The 24,718-nt window shown below is 43.4% G+C and overlaps 1 protein-coding gene across 1 annotated transcript in view; it reads right to left on the reverse strand.

Annotated features, from left to right (window-relative positions):
* The window catches only part of cdc42bpb (CDC42 binding protein kinase beta (DMPK-like)), a 117,589-nt gene extending 98,273 nt beyond the window's left edge, over positions 1–19,316 (reverse strand). The window contains exon 1 of the mRNA XM_080545671.1: positions 19,133–19,316. Coding sequence (XP_080401797.1) covers positions 19,133–19,307 — 175 coding nt within the window. The 5' untranslated portion in view covers positions 19,308–19,316. The remainder of the gene's footprint in view (positions 1–19,132) is intronic.
* Positions 19,317–24,718: the final 5,402 nt, after the last annotated feature.

Below are 24,718 nucleotides of genomic sequence, written 5' to 3' on the forward strand. Positions count from 1 at the left end.
GTGTGTCTAGCGCTGTGAAGGTCTGAAAAGCGGCCTAAATCTTTTTTTTTTTTTTTGGTTGAGAAATCTGAATGGTGGCGGAGGAAATTCCATCGTGGCGGACCGCCACGATGAAATGCATGTAGAGGAAACACTGAGACTGATCTGTTTTCTTCATGCCTCCTCTCACCTCTCAGTATTGTTCCCAGACAAGTTTTAATCCAGATCAATCCCTGAGGGATATTAACAGTGATCTCCTGCTCTGTGTGCAAGGCTATTTGTCTACGGATGACTAATGGTGCTTTTCCATCAGCAGCCCGGGTCAGTGCAGTTCGGATCGGTTCGGATCGGATCGGGTCACTTTTGATCTGTTCTGGTTTTCCATTATACACAAACCGACCCGGACTAGTAGGAGGAGTAGACGATAGTAGGCGGAGTTACGCGTCACACGCAGCCTGGCAAAAAGCTTCCGGGTGTACACAGCAACAACAGTGATTTTTTGGGAGAGAAAGAGAAAGAGAGAGAGGAAGCTATGTACACTAGGGCTGCAACAACGAATCGATTAAATCGATAATAATCGATAACGAAATTCGTTGGCGACGAATGCCATTATCGATTCGTCGTTTTTTTTTTTTTTAAACTTTTTTTTTCCCATAACAAACCTACTTCCTGTTGACGCACGCCACACTGTCTTGCGGCCGGTGTAGGCATCGCGAATCATAGCGCTACCTATGGCCGGAAAGGACAGAACCTATGACCGGAACCGGAAAAGTGGGAAAATCCGGTACCTACACCGGCGCAGCGGCTACATTTAAATCATGCTACTCAAAAGCCTTGAGAGTGAAGCTGTCTGCTGTCTGCTGTCAGGACATGCTAGTGAGTTAGCTAGCAGGGTTAGCTCGCTGCTGCCGCTAGCTGACTGTCACTACGCTGCTCGTCCAGCTGTAGTCTGCGTAGCTGTGCTGAGAACCAGAGCACTAACTATGTTTCTATAGAGGAGGGTTACACTAACTATGTTTCTATAGAGGAGGGTTACACTAACTATGTTTCTATAGAGGAGGGTTACAGCTAACTTCCTATTGTTTTATTATATAAGTCCTGCTGGGCTCAGCCCTTCCATGGTCTCCTGCTCTCCATGCAAATGCGTTAGTGTGAGTTCTGGCGAAGCGTCAGCTAAATGACTAATGTAATGCGATAGCCAGTGAGTGTTTGCTCGCATTCATGAATTCAATATTGCATGACAAGTGTATTTAGCTAGCTGGCTAACGTCAGTGGTAGAGCAGAGGTGATAAGCTAAAGGCTAGCTAGTGGTAGCCTACCAAGCTACCCGTGAGTTAGAGTGAGACACTGACTGTAGCCTAGCCTATTGTATGGAGTGAGAGGACACATTGCATTGTTTTGGAGCATATCTGTTATATAAAAACATTAGTGTCTTGTCTGTAGCCTATATTGCACTTTGGGTTACTGACCTTTACATTAAGCAAAGTTATTACCTAAAACAATGCATGTATTGAGCTAGAGTTCAACTACTTTATTGAAACAATCTACCGCCATAGTCCATGGCCTGTTGTTAAACCTATTTGATGTAGCAAAGCCTTTTTTATTTATATTATTTTTAATTTTTTATTAATACTTATTCATGTTGCACATGTATATGTATAGGCCTGGCTGATTTAGAAAACATAAAATAACATTAGCAAAATAAATCTTTAAAAATAAATTTAAAAAAAATAACTTTTTTTTCAAATATTTTTTCCGTTTTTTTGGCAATCGATTTAATCGATTAACCGGAAAAATAATCGGTAGATTAATCGATTATCGAAATAATCGATAGTTGCTGCCCTAATGTACACATAATAAAGTCATGTTTTTTGAACCCTTAAAACCACTGCCTTCACTTGTCTGCTTTATGAACTGTAGTATCATCATCGGGAAACGCCGACAAGACGCGAATCTACCGGCATTTGACTCATGAGTGAACGGCGAAAATGGCTGGACAGCAGAGCAGCTGCGGCCGGGTGAACTCCCGGTTCATCGAGTTTACGGTTAAAAGCATAACTTCTCGGGGTGTCAGCGCGGTGGTTAAGGGCTCAAAATGACCGTAGACAGATGGTGAAGTTAGCAAAGGAGTATTGTGTTTGTACCACCTCCACAGCCGGTGTTATTCACAGACAAACACGGTGCCGTTTGCGGGTTAATAACTTCGGTTTACCGGGGGTTAGGATAACAATTCAAACGTGTCCGGAAAGAGGAGAAACCAGGGAATCCAAAAGTTTTTGAATGGAGTCGATCCTCCACTCCTATCACCGTGGACACAGCGCGGAGCGAATTCCCTGTTAAAACCGGCATTTGACTCATGGGTGAACGGCGAAAATGGCTGGACAGCACAGCAGCAGCGGCCGGGTGAACTCCCGGTTCATCGAGTTTACGGTTAAAAGCATAACTTCTCGGGGTGTCAGCGCGGTGGTTAAGGGCTCAAAATGACCGTAGACAGATGGTGAAGTTAGCAAAGGAGTATTGTGTTTGTACCACCTCCACAGCCGGTGTTATTCACGGACAAACACGGTGCATAATAGCGATTTTTGTGTTGTGCTTGTTGTAAATAAAAGTTCTATGATTCATTGAAATGACATTAAACTAAGATAATACGATGGTCAGCATAATTTTTCGAATCTTTATTAATAAGCTATTACAGAAACTGTAGTGACATTTTTTTAGAGCGAATGTGGTATTTCAAGATGGCGGTTAGTGAAGAAATATATGGGATGGGACATGGGATGACGATTTCCATTGACCAATCAACGGTGTGCAGCGTCACACGTCACACGCAGCCTGGCAAAGAGACCCGGATATGAAATTGTAGACCCTGGGGTCGATGTGGAGCTAAAGAAGCGAGCCAAAGCGAACCGAACCGACCTGGGACGACTAATGGAAAAGGGGACAAGAAGCAGACCGAAGCGGGCTGACCCGGGTCAGCACCGGGTCAGCACCGTAGTGGAAAAGCCCCATAAGTATTCAAAGGGTTCCCTCTTCCATGTGTGCTTTGGCTGTAGCCAAGGTACCACAGCTAAGCTAGTATTGTCAGGGTCCACAGAGAACAGGTCCTAAAAAGTCCTAATTTTGATTTCAGGCCTTAAAAAGTCTTAAACACGAGTGGCCAAAACAGTCTTTGGCAGGTCTTAAATATGAGTTGACAGGTCTTTGCGATCTCAGTTGCGATAACTTCTCTGTATCGCTTTTAAATATGTTCGGGGGAAATGTCCGGTTTGCAACGTAAGCTGTATGGTAATTAGCCCATCAGTTCCCCCCGCCGCCCCCAACAATAGTATGGAAATAGGTCTGGAACCAATAAACACTAGCTTTGCAGCCCCCGGTGAGAACTTTTCAGAGAACACCCAGGTAGTAAACAAGCTTGAGCTAGCACAGGTGCTGTGGGCGCTAAATACTGCAGCTAAATCCCAATCGTACAACAGCAACGATAGCATAGCTGAACTTTTAAAAAACATACTCCCAAATTCCGATATCGTGAAACTTTTGAGTGCGGTGGTGACAAAACGTCATACGGAGCACATCAAGAGAGACCTCATCTAAGTAAAAAACGGTCCATTCGTTCTGATGATGGACATGCGCGCAGGACTTCATTGAACATGTCAAAGTAAGTAATGATATATTGATTATTAAATATGTAGCCTATATTTATTTAACAAGTATTGGTATTAGACTCACATTCGTTGATTGTTTTCATTAGAAATGCTGTGTGATCTGTTCTGTTGCATAGAACAGTTGCATATAGTTAGCCTATTCTATCCATGTTTTGATTCATTTCTATTGCTCATCAACACAATACTAGATATAATAGCATAAATGACAGAATTATTCCTCAGGAGTGTGTGGACCAACTTGAGTTAATGTTTATTTATTAGCAAGTATTGCTTAATTTATTAATTGATACTTTTCATTAGCAATGCCAATGTAAACAGCAAATTCTTCAAACTTCTCCAGCAAGAGCATGCAGAACAGTATGGATGTGCTCAGCTTGTTGCCGTGGGGAGCTGTGGACTGCACACATTACACAACTCTGCCAAACCTTATGTCAATGGGGCACCAGTTCTGTTTACTGTTCGTTCTTATGTTGAACGTGAATACATTTACTTTGTAAGTAGCCTAATTCTGGGACTTTTTTTTTTTTTTTACATTATATATTTTTTTTTCAACTAGCTCTAAAATTCATCTGGTCTTAAAAAGTATTTTAAGGTGTTAAATTTGACTTATATTGAAACCTGTAGGAACCCTGAGTTATTGGATTAATAATATCTTCACAGAGGGGGGAGTGCTTTCAACGGGACCACTGCTTGTGTTACAAAACCATAACTAGATTGAAATCACTAACTGTTCACTAACTGTACAGACTCTAGCTGAGGTGTAACCACATTTTCTGAAATTATTTACCTGAACTCTGGTATTGTAGGTGTGAGGGGTTGTCCAGGGTAGTGTGATGACTCGCTGTTTAAGGTTTGGTTGACACCACCCTTTCACATGTCATGCCTGACTAGATCTAAAGCGGACACTGGGCGCAGTTTAGTCACGAAACTTCTACAACCAGAAAACCACTCACCCATGGTGGGCGGTGATGGGGGTTGGGTCTAGGTGGCAGGACAAGGGACAAGGCTAGGTGGCATGACTGTTCAGCCACAACCTGGTAAAGACTTGGATAAGCTTCCTGCTCCTTTGGTCCCTCTTTTGCTCTACTTCAGAGAGCCGTTTCTTATTGGTGTTCAGCTGGCAACACCTTTCCTGCCTACACCTTTCTCTGCAGTTTGTGTTATCTTGTTATGAGGAGTCCACGCACAGTTTACATAAGAGATTAATACTTTGTATTTGTCCCAACGAAAGGACATCAAAGGTTGAGTCTCCGCCCTGTGGCAGTCTAACACTCTCTCTTGAGCATGTTGGAAGCTGGGGAATGCATTTTTCAGGGTCACACCCCAGTAAGGTATCATGCAACGGACTGACAGCTCAACAGCTATTAAAACAAGACAACAGCTGAATATGGGGGAGAACATGGAAGTGTGAGATTCACCCATATTGATGAGCTTTTCCAATGTAGCCAATCTAATTTAATGTTTTCGGTTATACTGAATGTTGCAAACAATAAGTTCATCAACTATGTGTAATACGCACATACAGTAAGCGTAGTAAATTATACCTTGTACACCAGGTGTGCTGCGTGGGTGGATGCAGAATAAACAGCCTAGCCCTCCCAGTCTGTTGAAATGCAAAGAATTTCAAAGTTATTGATTCCTGATGTTGAACTTGTTGTTTTATGTGAGTATCCTGTCAAATCTATTGTAAATGGGGTTGAGGGCGGATTTATCTACAACAGCGTTTCCCAAACTGGGTGCCCGCTAGGGTTGGACGGTTTTACGGTTAAACCGAGAACCGCGGTTTCTAAAAATAGCAACGCTTTTTCCCCAAACCGTCATAAAACCAGACATGTTTTTAACATTTAATCACGTCATAAAACTGCTATATATAATAAACGCCTTAACAGTGTGTGGTTGATGATGAAAGTAATTTTTGTAAACAATGTAATTTGTCAATAAATTAACTGTCTAAAAAGATATGTCACGTGACAGCTTCTCCTCAGAACGGAGAATTAGGGAACAGTGTTGCCTGATTGGCCGTATTCCCTCCCAATTGGGCTACTTATGATCACAATGGGCGGTTTTTAGACTGTGGTTGCTTGCTTAGTCAAATGTACTGATTGTAAGTCGCTTTGGAATAAGGCGTCTGCTAAATGCCAAAAATGTTAATGTAATGTAAATGGTTGGGCTGGAAATCAATCCCATCTGGCAACACTGTTAGGGAAGCGAGACGCTCCCTCCCTGTGCTATTAAGCCATAAGGACTAAATAGCAGGGCTCAACATTAAGGCTTGTCCACTTGTCCGGGACAAGTATATTTTATGTTCGGACAAGTGGACTTCCTCCTGCAGTTGTCCGACGGACATGCCAAAACAAAAAAAGAAATCAATATTAATGTGCGAAAAATGAATTCCTCCTTCCGATCCAGTTGGGTGTGTGTAAATTACATGTACACAATAGTGATCAAACCTCCGTTTTATATGTATTTATCATCATATTTTTCACATTAATTTAACAGCGAGTTAACTCGTATTATGCTTACCATCACCTAGTTCGCTTGCCAACTAAAGCACTTGATTACCGTTGATATAAACATTAGGGGTGTAACGGTTCACAACAATTTCGGTTCGGTACGTACCTTCAGTTTTTAAGTCACGGTTCGGTAGGTTTTCGGTATAGCAGGGCATTACATTAAAAAAAAGTTTAACTTCTTCATTATTATTATTAAACAGTGCTTTACTAAACAAACAGTCTTTCTTTCTTAAGTAAAATAAAGTATGTACATTTTGCTGCTACTAATAAAGAAGTACAATTTACTGAAGAGTAAATCAAATGAATATCATATATCATATAATCATAATAATAATATAAAATAAACATCCATTAAGGTGCAGCATTTCAAAAATTAACTGTACTTGAACTGTACTGTACTCGTAGTCATAATGTAGCGACTACATTGTAGCGTTTCGTTTGTGTGTGTGTGTGTGTGTGTGTGTGCACAGTGTGCGAGTGAGCGAGAGACAGTGTGAGTTTGTGTGCGCAGGCGACATGTCATCACAGCGTGAAAATAGGCTTCGGGCCCGGGTAGGGCTTGGGCTGGGGTAAATGCTTAGCTCGTCGGGTAGGGTAGGGCCGGACTAGAGCCGAGATTTCAGGCCCGAGCAGACCTCTACTCTGTATCACACCACCTGTGTATCACCTCTATCACACAACCTCTGTATCACACCACCTCTATCACACACGCCTCACCGCCATACATCGTTCACACCTGATGTAGCAGCTCTGTTACTCATACCTAGGGTTGGGTACCGAAAATCGGTACCGGTAGGTACCGGTTACTTTACATTCGGTATGTACCCGTACCGAATCGCAAAGGAGATTTCGGTACCTCATTTCGGTACTTTTCTATCTCGCTCCGGTGTCAACTGGTGACTCGTGACGTCACATCGCCTGTTAAATTTCCACTCAGTGGAAGCAGCGAGTACGGAAGGATAACGAGAAGGTTGCTAATAGCAACTTCCGCTAGTGGGTTGGCATAACGCGACGCTCGACTTATGGGTGCGTTCCGTAAACTCGTTCTGGAATTCTGATCACCACTCGTGGAATGCCTTCTGTCCAATCAAATGACTTGCTCCCCTTATAACGTCGGGCCCAGTGTGCGCTGCGACGCTCTCAGAGCGAGTTTACGAACGCATGCCTTTGATTGGACAGTGCACTCCAGGATTCGAAGCGTCTGTTGATGACGTAGTGCGGATGTGTGGCTGCGTCTCTGCGAGGTGGACAAGGACAACATGATCGGGGATCTCCTGATATTCGGGTACTGTGTCAGATCATGTAGATATATCCTTATCCTACTACTGTGTCTGAAAAATCAATCGTTATGTCATCATGGACCAGAGAGGGGGAGGGGAGTAGTAGTAGCTGAGCGGCAATAGAGTTTGGATTTGGACGAGGTGGAGGGCTCCAGTTCATCAGAGCTATATTTCCTCTCGGTCTTCTTGGTTCTGGGGGCTATGCAGGCCTCTTCACTAGATCCCTTTTCTAAGAATATTCTGATGTCCTTGAGGGGCTGCCGAACAAGTGTGTACTCGTATTCGACATCAGTACCAACGATAGGCACCCCCAGCTTAATGGAGTCCCCAAGGCTCAGGAGTTTTATTTTCATTTATTTTAATTTGAGTGTATATTTAACTAATATATATTGTGCCTCAGCAATAAAAAAGTGAAAAGCTGTTTAATGTTGTCGACCGTGTTATTATTATTATATATATATATATACAGTATATATATATGTCATTTAAAAAAATCAAAAGTACCGAATTAAGTACCGTTTTGGTACCGGTACCGTTTTTAAAGTATCGGTTAGGTACCGGTACCGGATAAAACCCAAACGGTACCCAACCCTACTCATACCTCTCTGGGTGCACTGCCACTCACTCATCAACTATGACATTGAAAACAGGCAACCCTACACTTAACATCTCCTTGCCCTTCCCAGCCAATGATTCTGACAGGCACAAAATGACTAAATAAACATTGATGGGTTAGTCAGATTGACATGCCAGGACCAGGAGCAGTGCTTAAGCAGACGGGGGAGGGGGGGTGCCTGGTAGCAGGAGGTAAGAGCATCAAGCCGCCGCCCATGTTTAATCTATTATCCTGTCAGCTGCCACGCCTCTCCCCTGCCCCCCATAAAAGCTGCCATTTACCAGCAGACGACACTCTGGTCTGGCTGCTGGCTGGACAGCGTTCTGGCCTTTGGGGACTTCAGTACAGGGCACGCGGCAGTCTGAATGGCATGACTCCAGGACAGGGGATCAGGACACAGGTGTCAGGGAGGGTAAAGACGCTGTGATGGGAAGGGAGAAGCAGCCATGTCAGACTCTATGGGATATGCTTTGGGGGTTTCGTGCGGAAAAGCTGACATTTTGCATTAAGTGCCAGCAATTATGCGTGGTTAAAGGTCCCATGTTATGAAAAACTCACTTTTCAACATGTGGGACTCTGATGACCCTACTAACACAGAAACTGTGAAATAAAGCAATTCTGTAATTTTGGGTGGGCTGTGTATTTCAGAAAACATCAGATTCAACAAGCCATTCGGTCGGTGGTATTGACATCCATTGTATTAAATCGGGCGGTGTGTAGAACATGTCATCCGTCCGCTACATTCAAAGAGAAACTCTGATCGTTTCAATTTAAATGGTTTTGGATTCCTTGTTTTGTGGGATATTTGGTTTCTAATCCATTCCCCCAGGAACCGAGTTTTTTTGCCATGCTGCCACACAAAACCGCTGATGATTTCGAGAAAGAATGCGTCATACATGTCCACAAAACATTTGATTGGACAGGCAAGCATTTTTATTCAAATTGGAGACAGTGCAAACAATAGCTTATAGGCTATTCTCCACTTTATTCTGTCTAGGTTAACTTAGGTAGTTGTTAAATTGTTCGATTCATCGGATGTCCGACAGCACTGTCTCAAAGAGGTGTCTTTGAGCCTCTGAGGGTTAAGGGGTTAATAACTCCTATAACTGATCCTGTCCTTTAGGTTTTGATCCCTCTTAACACCTTGGCTAAGGGTGGTGCATGGCCAGAGACCTTCCAGGGTAGGCATCTTTGCTGGCACGCCTTTAAATTCCCATTAAGTCACTTCCTAACAGACATTAAGATGTAGCCTACAGAGACTGAGACTAGGTGGGGGTTCTCTAGTTTGCCTATGGGTGTGGGAAAATTATGACTCTTGGGTTGATGGTTGTGATTGCGGACCATTTTCACTTTATAGTTTCAAGTTATCTTGGGTGAATATTGAGTGTTTTCAATTAGAGCAAAACAGCGTTGTAAGAAAATCACCTATAGGGCACTCTGGCTACATTATAAAACAATTTTATGCAAGTATATGCAGCACTGAAACTGCCTGAGACAGACTTCCTAATCTCAGACTCTCAATAGCAACCACGGTTCCCACAGCTTCCCTTTTAACAAGAGTTGCATTCACACTTCCTGTTCTCTGGGCTTGTGGGCTACACGTAGTGAGAGTGAATAGATTGCAATTCAATTCAATTCAACTTTATTCGCCATGTGCAGTGCACTAGGAACATGACTTGGTATTCTACCATGCTGAACAAGCTACAGTACATACAACATACAACAGCAAGACGACAATACACAATACAATACTCAAGACAAAATATGCAGTACCAATATGAGTGAATATTATGAATAAATATACTGTACAACTAAGTGCAAGAACATGTAAAGTGCCAGGTGCAATGATCAGGAGTTATTGAGGAGGGCTATGGCTTTGGGGAAGAAACTGTTCAAGTGGCGTGATGTTTTTGACCTGGTGGCCCTGTACCGCTGTCCAGAAGGGAGTAATGCAAACAAGCTGTGAGCTGGATGTGAGGGGTCAGCCACAATCTTGCATGCTCTCTTCAGTGATCTGGAGCTATGGAGGTCTGTGATGGGAGGCAGGGGGCAGCCGATGATCCGCTCAGCTGTCCGTACGACTCTTTGTAGCTTGGCCTTGGATCGGGCAGACGCAGAGTCGTACCAACCCCTCCACTCTGACAGAAACCTCAGAAGAGCATTGAGCAGAATGAGCACCCTCACCCTAGTACGTCCCCCCAGCTGCAGCAGCAGACACAGGGTGGCCTGTGGGTGCGTTGTCATCTGAGATGGAGCATGCAGGGTGACTTCACCAGGGGCTGCAGTGCTTACATTGTTCAAATGGATTGGTGGAGCTTCGACTATTTCTGTGAGCCCTGTTGTGGTGGAGAGATAATTTTTTGGGGTGTTCCTTAGATGTTCCAAACGTTGTCAAAGTTAATAGGGGCTGCTGTGTTTGTGTTATTTTCACATCACTAAAATGTAGGAACATCTCAACCACCACATGAAATGTGATCCGTTGACTCTTCCTTTCAACTTTGTAGCCAAGGGAGGGAGTTCCTTTGGGACAAACCCCAAAGCTGCAAAGGAAAGTGCTCTGTAAATGTGCACCACTCCTATAAACAAGCTGCTCATAAGCGAGGAAGACTGCAGGGAGAACTATGTGACAAAATACAATCTCTCTCACTGGGGACTGGTTCACCTCAGACAAAAACAAAACTGTGCAGCATGTTCTAGAATCATCATTGTCATCGATGTTATCAATATCATTTCGGCATACCCTTCTAGTAGACCTAGGCTATATGAAAGCAATGCATCAGTGTGCTGGTTATCACCTCATGCAGGCAATTCTACTCATGCAAAATGCTTCCAAAACATTTTTACATACTGCTTTTTAGAAACAAATATATAGGGGATCATTTCAAATGGTAAAGTCTCTGGAATCAAGAGAATTTAGAGAATTTAGAGAGCTCTGTTCATAGAATGTCTAATCTTGGTCCCTTTAGCTGTCCCCCCTCCCAAGGAATGCAGAGTACACCAGTCAGAGCGCTAGGTCAATTTCCTAAAACTAACTAGTCCTCACTCTGGATTTGCATAGTTTGAAAGTAGGGCTGGGTTAAAAAAAAGTTATTCAAAAACAAAATATATATAGATTTAAAATAATTTGAAATGAATGAGCGATTATCGATTCATAAATCCTGAGATCGATCTTTTATGCATTTTTGTGCTTGCAGCTTCATCCCGCAACAAGATCTTGTAGCCAGATCTCGCTGGTCATGGTCATTTATGTTCCAATAAAAAGTACATTCATGTAGGCCTAACTGCTTTGGAGTCAATTCTTAATGTAAACATTGGTATTTTTAACAATGCAACATGTTAGAGGGTTCCATGAACCATTTATAGCATTAGTTCTGAGAATCTCTTTCATATTCAAGCAAAATTGGTATTATAACTAAATATTCAAATCGATATCGGATTGAATCGCAAATCAAATCGAAACCTTGTGAATCAGAATCGATTCGTTTTCAGTGGCGATACCCACCCCTATTTGAAAGCCAATATTTATCCTTGCAAAGGATCATTATCCAAACATGCTGTGTCAGTTTAAAAAAAATGTTCTCTGTGGCAAGTGGCCATTGTAGTCTAGACAATTCCAGGAATTCATGAAAGACCAGTGGTAAAAACACGAAGCCCCTCACCCCTGGTGAAGCCTGCATGTCCGCAGTGGACCCTGATGTTATGTGAAAACTGTGTCCACACCACATTGGTGTGACATTCCAATAGAGAGTGCCAAAACACTGTTCACTCAACCATTCCTTGCTGCCGCACAGGAGTCATCACCCAGGGCTAAACAGCTGAGAGGCCAGAGCAGAGAGGCTGGAGCACCGGGGTGTGACAGGTCCTGATCTGTGTGGCACGCGGTGACCTTGAGCAAGGCCCTGTCGTCCCACTGTCATTGCTTGGCAACCAGGGTTGCAATCGGAAACAAAACTACATTTCCCATCCAGGCGTGAGGGTGCGTTAATACCGCAATGAGCCATTTCCACTGTGCCTGTGAGGAAGGCTTTGAAGGAAATGTTTGGGAGCCAATCGGCTAATCTGTGTCATGCCTGCGGCCTAGCGCATGAGAGCGGAGCAGGGGAGGAGAGGGGGAGGGGAGGAACGCCCACACATGCCTGGTGTTGGGGGAGGATATTGGCAGGAATGAATGGAATTCACTTTGGTCATGCCATGGCTTCAAGTCAGGAGTCTCCTGTTCATCCTGGGGTGTCAACTAAAAAAAAAAAAAAAAAGCTAAGAAATAAAGTCTCATTTCATAACATATCAGCCATCACATTAGTGAAAGAAAGACAGGGCAGTGAAGTAAGAATGAAAGAGAAGAATCCCTTTCCAAACACTGCCTTTGTTTCAGCAACATCACTTCCCTTGTTCGGCAGCATCAATGGAAGTTAGCGCTTGAATATCATCCATTCTGAGAGGCATTCCTGGATCCTGACAAGCCCTGTCCTGTCTCTGTTCTCTCTGCCTGTGGAGAGTAGAGTGGAAGCGAGTGATGCAACAGTGCTGCTGTGAGGTATGCTTTGAGCCGGGTTAGCCCCGTGAGAGTGGATGCCTCATGTTATACAAACACAGCTTGATAGGACGGTAGTCAGGTAGCAAAAACACTGCGGACAGCAGACATACCCACATGAGTCGTCGCTTCCCGTTCTTTGCATTACATGTTCTGTCTCAAAGTAAGCCTATAAGATCAACCATAATCGAGAATGCAAAGACAAAAACATCAATGTGTGTGATGTGATGTGAGGGTGTGCCTAATTTCTTGATTGGTTGGTTGTTTGTTACAGGCAAGCTTGATCCTTATGTAAAAAAGTAAGCTCTTCCAATAATCACACTGATCATGGCATTTAATTAGGCTAGTCTTATTTGCATCAAAGTAGGCCTATATTGTTTTCCACAAAGGTCTACCATTAAAGAGATCTCATTGAGAGACGAGTTCCAGTGAGTGTAATGACAGTCATTATGATACTATAGTCCTTCTGAGCAGCATTCGTTCATCTTGGAGTGCTGGTGGGCGTGGTGCAAGTGGGAGTGTTGCAAATCCAGTCAAGCATTCTGAAAGGTAAGCAACCATCACCACCTTTAACAACACTACTCCTCCCCAGGGCACCCACAATAATGAGTGTGGTAACAGTATTAAACATATAATTAGAGGTAAAATAGAAAGATACAGCTGACACAACAGCATGTGTTGGAACTCAAACACACAATATCTTGATTTAATTGATGCGAATAAAGGTTTTCTTTAACAATAAACAGTATTTTTGAAAGTACCGTATTTTCCGGACTATAAGTCGCTCCGGAGTATTCGGTTGTTAAGTCTGACGTCAAACGTGACGTTTTGCAATTTCCGGGTCCAAACTAGAAATTCCCTGCATCATCGTACCAGTGTACTACAGCGGTAGAATGACAGTTCAATCGGTTTTTAGACTCTGATCTATTCATACAACAAGGGACACAGCACTTTCCCGTTTTTTCCCATATTTGTCAGCGTCTTTGAGCCTCGTTAAAGCGCTATATAAATATAAGTAATTATAATTATTACTGAGGTATTTCGAAGACAGCGCCTCAGCCAACTTTGGACCCGGAAACACGTCACGACTTAACAACGGAATAAGTCGCATCAGTCAAAAAATGCGCCATGAAGAGGAAAAAAACATATATAAGTCGCACTGGACTATAAGTCGCATTTATTTATAAACGTATTTCACAAAATCCAAGACCAAGAACAGACATTTAATCTGGAAAGGCAAGTTTATTCAACTACACAATAGCACACAGAACAACAGGCTGAATAGAAGTCAGGTATGTTAACATAACACATTAACAGTTATTCAGCAACACAATAGCATAAAGAACATACCTGGGAAGCTGAATAGGCTAAATTAACATAACAAGCCAGCGAGTCCAACAAGCAAGTTACCAGTAAGCAAGTTCACCAAGCTACTGTTTGCTTAGCTTCAACAAGCTAATGTTTCATTTCTTCAGTGGTATAGGAGCAGCATATAGTTGTCACAAGCCCAGAGCGGCCCAGAGCGCCCTCTGTAATAAGTTCTCTTTACAGTAGTTGGGACATTTACGAGACAAGCGCAGGCAGGAACTAATGAGGTGCACAGGTTGGGCATTGGCCACATAAATCTAATGCACTATTGATTACAAGATGGCATGAGTCATGTTGAAACTTAACAGTTAAGCCCAATTTATGCTTCTGCGTAAAATCGACGGCGTAGGCTCCAAAAATTTAACTACGCGGCAGTGCCTACGCAACCGTAAGCACTGTGATTGGTCCGCTTGGTAGCACATGATTCCGATATGATTCCCGACTCTCTCGTAGGCAAAATGCCAAAATACTTTTTCTGTAATTACTTATTAATAAAGATTTGAAAAATTATGATGACCATCGTATTATCTTAGTTTAATGTCATTTCAATGCATCATAGAACTTTTATTTACAACAAGCATAACAAAAAAAATCGCTATTATGCCGCTTTGAGTACACCGTTCCAACGGAGTGCCCTATGGAAGCGTCAGGCACAGCCTTCCCATAGCGCGATTCACATTTACGAGATGTACAATCCTGTTTATTTAGAAATAAATTATTAGTTACAGGGAGCCCCATGGCTGTTCAATGATATTTATGATAGACATATAATGTAAAGTTATCTATAAGAACTGTGATTGGTCCGCTTGGTAGCGTCACATTCCGACTCTCTCGTAAATGCAGAAGTCATGACAGAAATGTCATTTACTTTTTCTGTAATTACTTATTAATAAAGATTTGAAAAATGATGATCACCATCTTATTATCTTGTCATTTGTCATTTCAATGCATTATAGACATTTTCTTTACAACAAGCATCGCTATTATGCCGCTATGAGTACACCGACCAACGCGGAGCCGTAAAGACCAACACAGAACTATAAACCGGGAGAGCCCTTGCGTAGCCGCGCGTCAATTCGACGCAGAAGCATAAATTGGGCTTTAGTCTGGAACCCTTCAAAGCTCTCTCGAAAACATTGTTTTTTATTTCCATATTTGCATTTTATTTCCATAGCTGTAAGTTGATAGCATTCCTCTAATCATGCCATGTTCACGCTTGGTGGCCTTTCTAAAGCAACAGAATAGACTAATATGGCATGTATGGGGTTAGAGGTTGTTTAGAGTGCATCTGATACCTGTAAGTAGGACCTGTAGTAGCCTCTGTGCAGTGCAGCCTATGTACAAATGTTGTTTATTATGTTACTGGCAATGATTTCAAAGTCTAAAAGTGCAAGAATGAGGGTCGGGGTGTTAAAGGAAGTTTCCTAATTTTAACCTGCTCACAGCGGCGCAGACTACGGAGTAGCTGCTTTTCTGATGTTTGTAAATGGAAAAGATAATCTAGTGCCACTCCCAAGGGTGAGAACCAGTCAGATATACAGTGTGTGGTTACGGTTCTCATACTGTCAAAGCCTGGCTCTTGCTTACGTTGCAGAATGGCCATTTTCCCCAATCACATTTTAAAATGATCCAGAGCCGTTATTGCAACTTCCTACTCCAAATAAAAAATGTAGACCTACCAACTCGTATTTAAGACCTGTCGATTGGAGTGTTGGCCATTTTAGGACCCCGCTGTCTGCCGTGTGGTCTGTAGCCAGGTCTGTTTACATGTCAACACCAGCAGCAGGCTGAGACACAGGGTTAGTTGGGGCGTCTGTACTCTGGGTAGGGCTAATCTGCTTACCTACAACATGTAACCCATTCCATGCCAGCACTACATTAGCATTAGCAAAGTCATGGAGAAAGCCTGAGGGGGACCCCGCCACTCCTGACATGAGGGTCCCTGAGGCGTTAAATGGAACATGCCGATTAAGACATGGCAGTGGATTAATCTCCTAGTCTGTGCATATAGGCCTAGTCTGTGACCTCATCCGGCTTACATAGGCCTACACCGTGGCAGGAGCATGCAGCATTAATGGCACACATACACGGTACTGGTGGGGGATGGGGACCAAACACATACACAGTACTGGTGGGGGGTGGAGACCAAACAGACTGTGGCCCAATCCCGTTTCCCTTTTCCATCCCTTCCCGTTATTTCAGAGCCACGGCTTGCCCCTCAGAAGAGAGTCACAAGGGGTAATGGTTGAAAATCTTCCCCTATGAAATGGGACAACCCTTATAATATGTAAATGCGGGACTATCACGCACAAATCAGCCTTAAAACATGTAACGTTATATAGCTAAAGTTAGACACACAGCTAGACACAGACATAAATAGCAAAAATGTTTCTCTATATTATATAGGTCCATAATACATTGAAATTATATTAAACTAAGATAACTAAGGTTATCAGAATGCTTTATTTATTTATTAACAAAGACAATAATTACATTTGTGGTTTTCTATGCTTGTTTTCCTCATTCCACTATCGTTCCGATGATTCGCAAGGCATTCTGGGATTTCATAACCCTCCGCTTCTCTCTCGCGGCTCTCTTTGGAGTCAGGTCCTCAAAAATCACTGTTTTGGGGGGCTATGTAGCGCTACCCTTTGGCCCTACCCCTACATGAAAACAAGAACTGGGACACCTCTACTCTACACGTGAACAAAACTGAGCCGTAAGGCTGAAATCGAGGGCCAAGGGGTATGGGATTGGGCCTGTGTGTGAAGGAAATCAGAGCAGAGCAGCATTTTACACTGATACTGCCACAGAGTGCAAATACTTGTAGATCTGTTAACATACATTTCATTATTGTAGTTGTTATTTTAAATTGTTTAATCCACCATGGAGTTGTCTGCAACCGTGTGCAAGCATGTGGCAGAGAGGCAATAAACACCTGCATACAGTGTCCTTTTCCCACTGACCTTGGCAATGGCAGCTAACTCATTCGGCCATGATTCATAATGCTCGGGAACTATGAACTCTGCACTGGTCAATACAAGAGGCCAAGGCGCGGTCAATATGTCTGCCGGTGATAATGAGGCACAATTGACATGGCTTCTCTTCAGGGAAGTGAGCTACCATGGATGCTCAGTCTCTGACAACTGTGTCCACTAAGATAAAACTCTTAAAACCTTTTGTCAGTGCAGGAATAATAAGTAGGCCTATATCAACCTCCCCTCTGTGTGGATATCAAATGCCTATCTAACCTAAGATGGTGGTGTAGAGGGAAGTGCAGCGTCAGTTCCCCTATCACCTCACACATCCCAAGTCATTGGGACTTCGAAAGACCACAACACGACATCCATTGGCGTCTTTCACCGTTGGGAATATGGCAGAATTAGCTTGACACAGTAGAACCGTATAGCTCCATATCAGCACACCACAGAGACACAGGGCTTGTCTTTCACCGTTCATGTGGGTGGATTAGAGGATTGATTAATTATGATTGGCCAGTGGCACATTGCTGCCATGGACAAGTTAAAGAAGGACCATTTCACACACAGGCTACAGCCAAGGAGTCCATGTTATGAATTCCAGAGTGACGATGAGGGTCAGTAGTAGCCTGTAATCTTCAGGGTTTCACATGCTGACTTTAGAAGTTACACTACTAGAAAAATGTTGGTGCGCTGGACAGTCAGACGGAGCTGTGGCACCTGCCTGTGACAAGTCCCTGGACGATAGCGTGGCTGTTTTGGGGAGCAGACACACTGGGGTGTAATCTCTACTGACATCAATGAAACACCCAGGGAAGAGAATCCTTTGGTTGTGTTGGATGATGGTGCTGAACTAAGGTATCCCTCAGGCTAGATAAGACTGAAGGAAAGGGGTGCTACGAGCAGATCATGTTATATGAAAACTATATGGTTAACTTGGACTGCCTTCAATTCGAACCTAAATGTAGCTGGATATCATCCTCCCCTATTAAGTCCTTTGAACAGATGGAGTCTGAGAATGTCATGCATGAAAATAAAAGGTGGTTGTCTTCTTTGGCAAGCATAAAGCCCAATGCACACGGCGTGCGATGTTGTCGCACTCGCACGACAAGATTCGATTCTCAATTCACACCACCGCCGTGTGCATTGGCCAAATGTACCCTCCAAAAATAAATAAAAACACTTTTCAACTACTTACTTTGCCAGATACATTTGACATGCGTGAGTGATGCCCGTTCAAAGGGGACAACCACCGGACAAATCATTAAGAGTCAACAAGAAGGATTTTATTCCTAACTGTGGCTTGGGTTAGGGTTCATTTTCTTTTTGATACATGACAAAGTCTCCAACTCTATCTGCACCTAGGACTGTATAAAGTAGGATGCTACCCGGCTACCGTAAATGTAGTCTTGGCGTTAAAATGAATGACACACACCCAAAATATATATTGTTCATCATGAAAAACAAACAAAGTCTTTCAGATGTAGACCTTGTTAGGACACTTCATGTCCCTTGAGCTGGAAACCATAAAGCTGCTGCTGCTGTTATGACCCCCCCCCCCCCTCACCTGACTCTTGGACATCATTCCACGGGCATGACGTCATCGAGGCCCAGAGAGACTGGGCGACTGTCTCATCTGTATAACCGCTTTGACAACTAATGTCAACAAAACCGAGCAAGACAGGCTGAAGGTGGGCCTAATTCAGCAACTGGTTTCTCTGACAAAAACAAACCCCTTTGAGCGTACTCTGTTTGTTATCTGAGTCCATGCACCAAGTCACCATAGATAAGCAGTCCAATAAACAGTACATTCACCTCTGAGAACATTAACCAGCAGAGCACTCATTCCAGATTCCACTCGATTTAGTGTGAGGTTTCAGAAGGGAATGATAAGAGGTGGGCCAACTGGTTATTCACAAACATCTGCCACATGCAAGACCTAAACTGTTTGAGTGGCGACAGTAAAATAACATTTCTATACAGGGCATGAAGAATATATTGAAATGTTAAATGTTTCCGTCATGCCATTGTTCCCACTGAGTAAGTACTAGGCCATTTCCCCCTGGAATGTAGCCGCATAGCTAACATAGCCACCATATGGTTGCAAGTACAGAGAGGAATTGGCCGTTGATTGTACAGAGAGTAGAGAGAGAACATGTCCATTCACACACAGTGCAGTCAGAGCTATGAACGCCACAAACTTACCCCATTCCAGAAAGTCTGTCACGTGTTTTTCCCGTTTTAGAGGAGAGTTGCTGCATTCGTTATACAAACAGATCAGTATATCCAGAAGCGTCTCGACACTCAGTGAACTTGCGTTCTTTTGGGTTCCGTCCAGGAGCAATTGCTCCAACGTCTTCAGGCGCACCTTCGCTGACATTTTCTACCACTAAGCTAGCTAGCTACCACTCCCTTCGCCAAAGAATCGCTCCCCGATTCGGTATGGAAAACGGTTGCTCACCCTGCCCCCTTCAAGCGCTAGCGAAAAAGTCAAGATTTTTCGCCGATGTGGAGCACTGAAGCCCCAGACTCCAACTTGCTAGCTAGCAGTGTAGCTAGCTAGCTCAAAAATAAGCCCGACATTTTGTAAAAATGTTTTGATAAACAGTTTCGCCTTGTTTTTCGCGTCGCCACGGGTTTCCCTTCTCTCAGACTCGAGGCCCAGTGCGTCCCGTTTGCTTTAATCCCGACAAATCTGTACTTCCCACTTAGAAAATGGGATGTCGGGCTTTACCCCCGTCGAGTCTCAGGTTTGCCGGTCGACCATTCTCTCTCCCGATTTATCAAGTAGCTTGCATGCCCAGTAAATGGTCCTCAACACTGTTTAACAAGAGATGTATATCCACAAAAATTGGGGAGTGGCTGTCTTTCGTAGGTGAATCATTTTTTCGTTGCTAGCTCGCACTGGTAGCCGGTGTGGCTCGCAATGGAGCGGAATATGGCTGAGATCGTGTCCAGCCTTGTCTCTCCCTCAGACCGGGACTCAGGGAGTCACCGCCTACCGACACCGGAAACGCTATGGATATGTGACGTCGTTAGATGATTGACGTACACCGGGAGCGCGCTGGCACTGACCTTCCCAGCAGTACACCGACACACTTCAACATCACTGAGTGTCCTGACCAGCAGTACACCGACACACTTTACCACCACTGACCTGACCAGCAATACACCGACACATTTCACCACCACTGACCTGACCAGCAGTACACTGACACACTTTACCACCACTGACCTGACCAGCAGTACACTGACACACTTTACCACCACTGACCTGACCAGCAGTACACTGACACACTTTACCACCACTGACCTGACCAGCAGTACACTGACACACTTCACCACCACTGACCTGACCAGCAGTACACTGACACACTTCACCACCACTGACCTTACGAGCAGTACACTGACACACTTCACCACCACTGACCTGACCAGCAGTACACTGACACACTTCACCACCACTGACCTGACCAGCAATACACCGACACACTTTACCACCACTGACCTGACCAGCAGTACACCGACACACTTTACCACCACTGACCTGACCAGCAGTACACCGACACACTTTACCACCACTGACCTGACCAGCAATACACCGACACACTTCACCACCACTGACCTGACCAGCAGTACACTGACACACTTCACCATCCCAGGGAATGGCGGGGTTGTGTGGGGGTGTTATATGTTGGTATGTTAGACAAGATATTTGAAACTCTGTTTTTTACAATGCAGATTAGATATCGAGATACAGGAGTGTAGGACTGTAAAAAATTATTTTGCCTAAAATGTATAGTGATCGACCAAAGGCTGTAGGTAGACAAGACTCAAATACTCCGCCACAATTACAGTGGGGTGCAAAAATATGGGCACCCCTAGTCAAAATGTCTTCAACAATTAATATCTAAGTGAAAAGAAGCAAATCTAACCTCTAATGGTACAAAGTTAAACATGAGTCATGACACATTTCATCACATTTTAAAGAAAGCCACATTATTATTTTTTTTACTTTTTACAGTTCCAAAATAATAAAACAAGGAAAAAGGCCTTGTGCAAAGGTTTGGGAACCCTGTCAGCTAGTACTTTGTAACTCCTCCTTGGGCAACTCTAATAACTTGAAAACACTTCCTGTAGCCAGCTAAGAGTTTTTCAATTCTTGTTTTCAATTCTTGTTTTTCCCCATTCTTCCTGGCAGAACACCTCTAGCTCAGAAATATTCTTCATGTTTGAGATCTCTCCACAGATTTTCAATAATATTCAAGTCTGGGGACTGTGATGGCCATTCCAAAACCTTCGTCCATCTTTCCTGGAGGTACTTCATGGTTGATTTTGAGGTATGCTTCGGGTCATTGTCTTGCTGGAATACTCAACCTCTCTTTAACTTCAATTTCTGGACTGACTGGACTGACTGGACTGGACTGACTGGACTGACTTCAATTTCTGAACATTAGCCTCTAGAATGTCTTGATATTTGGTGGAATCCATTTTTCCTTCCACCTGCACAATATTGCCTGTGCCCCCAGCTGATACACAATCCCAAAGCATAAAGGATCCACCTCCATGCTTAACAGTTGGCAAGGTGTTCTTCTCTACAAATGCTTCACCATTCTTTCTTCAAACATACTTTCTTTGGTTGTGGCCAAAAAGTAAAATGTTGGTTTTGTCAGTCCAAAGCACATTGTTCCAAAAGGCTTCAGCTTCTCAAGGTTTTCTTTTGCATGCTGCAGACGCTTCATTTTGTGTTGAGGTCATAGGAAAGGCATCTTTCTGGCAACTCTGCCATGTAGGTCTTTGTTGTTTAAGGTACGCTGTATTGTTGTCCTGTGAACAACTAGACCGGTATCTGCTACTCTTTCTTGCAGCTCTTTTGCAGTGATGTGTGAGTTCTTCTGAGCATTTCTCACCAGATCTTGGGCCATTCTATCTGAAATCTTTCTTGGTCTTCCAGATTTTGCCTTGACTTCAATTGTTCCATTTATTTTCCATTTTCTGATGATGTTTCTGACAGTGGAAATGGGTAGATTGAAACGTTGCGAGAGTTTTTTGTAGCCTTCTCCTTGATGGTGGAAGTGAATTATATTGATTCTGACATCCTTGGACAACTGTTTAGAGGAACCCATGGTTTTTAGCACCAGACACAACAGCCACACAGTTGGATACTTTAGAAGGCATGGAGTTACTTCAGAATATATAGTTCAACCCTGGAATTATATTCACCTGACTCATTGAAGCCCTAACAAGTAAATTACCGTGGTCTGGGCCTTAGTAATCATCTTCTCAAAAGGTAACAAAGAATAATCCAAAAGGGTTCCAAAATGTATGCACAGGGCCCTTTTCCCTTTTTTATAATTTAAAAAACATTTGAGCTACTGTTACATTTCCTGTATCATTGTCACATGATGTCATGTCATGATATTGAAAACCCTCTGAAACAAATTGCTGTTATTGCTGTGTGTCTAATGATGAGAGAAGGCTAGTTACGCCCTATAGAGTTATCTACCTGGTACCTGATGGATTTGAAAACTACTAGTAAATTGGAAGTCATATCATAATGTGATGTGTTAGTACTGCGTAAAAACTTGATAAAGTTGTGTAATAGTAATATTACATTTACATTCATTGGTATTGAAACTGGCAGCGAATCAGGTAGCAAGTTACCAGAATCAAGAAGAAAGCACACAAATTGTTATCACAAAATGTCCTGGGGAAATACCAGATCAACAGCAGCTGAGCAGCAATCTCAAACAGGACTATGAGGGGGAGCAAGGGATAGGACCGTTTTATTTACGTCCTCATAGCAGCAGGGAGACAGGACATCCTGGGCAGCTATACTCCCAGAGCTCTCTCCCCCAGATAATGGGAGTAGAAGCATTAACCATGGCATAAGCCTCCACACACACACACACACACACACACACACACACACACACACGCACACACTCATGCACGCTTGCACTGACACCCACACGCACACATGTTCACCCACACACACACACACACACACATACACACACACACACACATACACACACACACACACACACACACACACACACACACACACAGAGAAAGAGCTACACTATCTCTTTTAGACAAATCACAAGCACACACACACACACACACACACAAACAAACAAACATATTAGACGACATGACCTATACTGATATTACAACAATAAATACTCATCATGTACATTTTCTATTTTCATTTAGTGTGCTTAGAATGTCTTCAGCTACAAAGTTTGCGTGCTATGTCTATGTGAAACCCAGACATAAAATATCATATTCTTATACTATTCTTTCATACACTTTTAGTAATCTCATTTTGCTCTTTTGGGACTGGATCACTTTGCCAACACTCACCAATACAAAGGAGTCAGTCCTTAGGCTACACATTCCTGCAGTATTGGTGTACAGTCACACTGCATGCAGAATGGTAACAGTATTGGTGTACAGACAGACACACTGCATGCAGAATGGTAACAGTATTGGTGTACAGACAGACACACAGCATGCAGAATGGTAACAGTATTGGTGTACAGACACACAGCATGCAGAATGGTAACAGTATTGGTGTACAGACACACTGCATGCAGAATGGTAACAGTGTTGGTGTACAGACACACTGCATGCAGAATGGTAACAGTATTGGTGTACAGTCACACACCATGCAGAATGGTAACAGTATTGGTGTACAGACACACTGCATGCAGAATGGTAACAGTATTGGTGTACAGTCACACTGCATGCAGAATGGTAACAGTATTGGTGTACAGACAGACACACAGCATGCAGAATGGTAACAGTATTGGTGTACAGTCACACAGCATGCAGAATGGTAACAGTATTGGTGTACAGACACACTGCATGCAGAATGGTAACAGTATTGGTGTACAGACACACTGCATGCAGAATGGTAACAGTATTGGTGTACAGTCACACTGCATGCAGAATGGTAACAGTATTGGTGTACAGACAGACACACAGCATGCAGAATGGTAACAGTATTGGTGTACAGACAGACACACAGCATGCAGAATGGTAACAGTATTGGTGTACAGTCACACTGCATGCAGAATGGTAACAGTATTGGTGTAAAGACACACAGCATGCAGAATGGTAACAGTATTGGTGTACAGACACACAGCATGCAGAATGGTAACAGTGTTGGTGTACAGTCACACTGCATGCAGAATGGTAACAGTATTGGTGTACAGACACACTGCATGCAGAATGGTAACAGTATTGGTGTACAGTCACACTGCATGCAGAATGGTAACAGTGTTGGTGTACAGTCACACTGCATGCAGCATGGTAACTGTTGTGAAGGCCCACCGTTTTAGTGCCAGTTTTAGTTTCCCCAAACCAGCCCTATTTTGCCCCAGTTATTTCTTTGTTATTTTCTATACTATTCTGTACGTTATGAAGGTATATGTATTATTATTGTAATGTTTCTATATATATTTGATGACGTAGTATATCCGGGGTGTGCCCGTGACCCGGATGTTAGGTTCGGTGGTGCCTATATAAGAGACGGAAGTAGTCCGCGAGTCAGAGTGTGTGGTGAGCAGCAGAACGAGAGAGAAGCAGAACGAGAGATAGTAACGAAAAGCCGAGCTAAGATGGCGGATTCAGCAGCGCGCACACCGTGCAGCAACTGAAGACGCCAGGAAAGCGATTATCGAGTGTACCACGGTAGCCTGTTTAGTTGTGTTCCCGTTGGACCGCCTTGCCAGCAGCCGGCTGTTCAACGTTGGACCAAGCGGGACGCCAGCTGGACATTAA

The sequence above is a fragment of the Nansenia antarctica genome (assembly GCF_963989245.1).
Source record: "Nansenia antarctica genome assembly, chromosome: 1".
In the NCBI taxonomy this organism is placed as follows: domain Eukaryota; kingdom Metazoa; phylum Chordata; class Actinopteri; order Argentiniformes; family Microstomatidae; genus Nansenia; species Nansenia antarctica.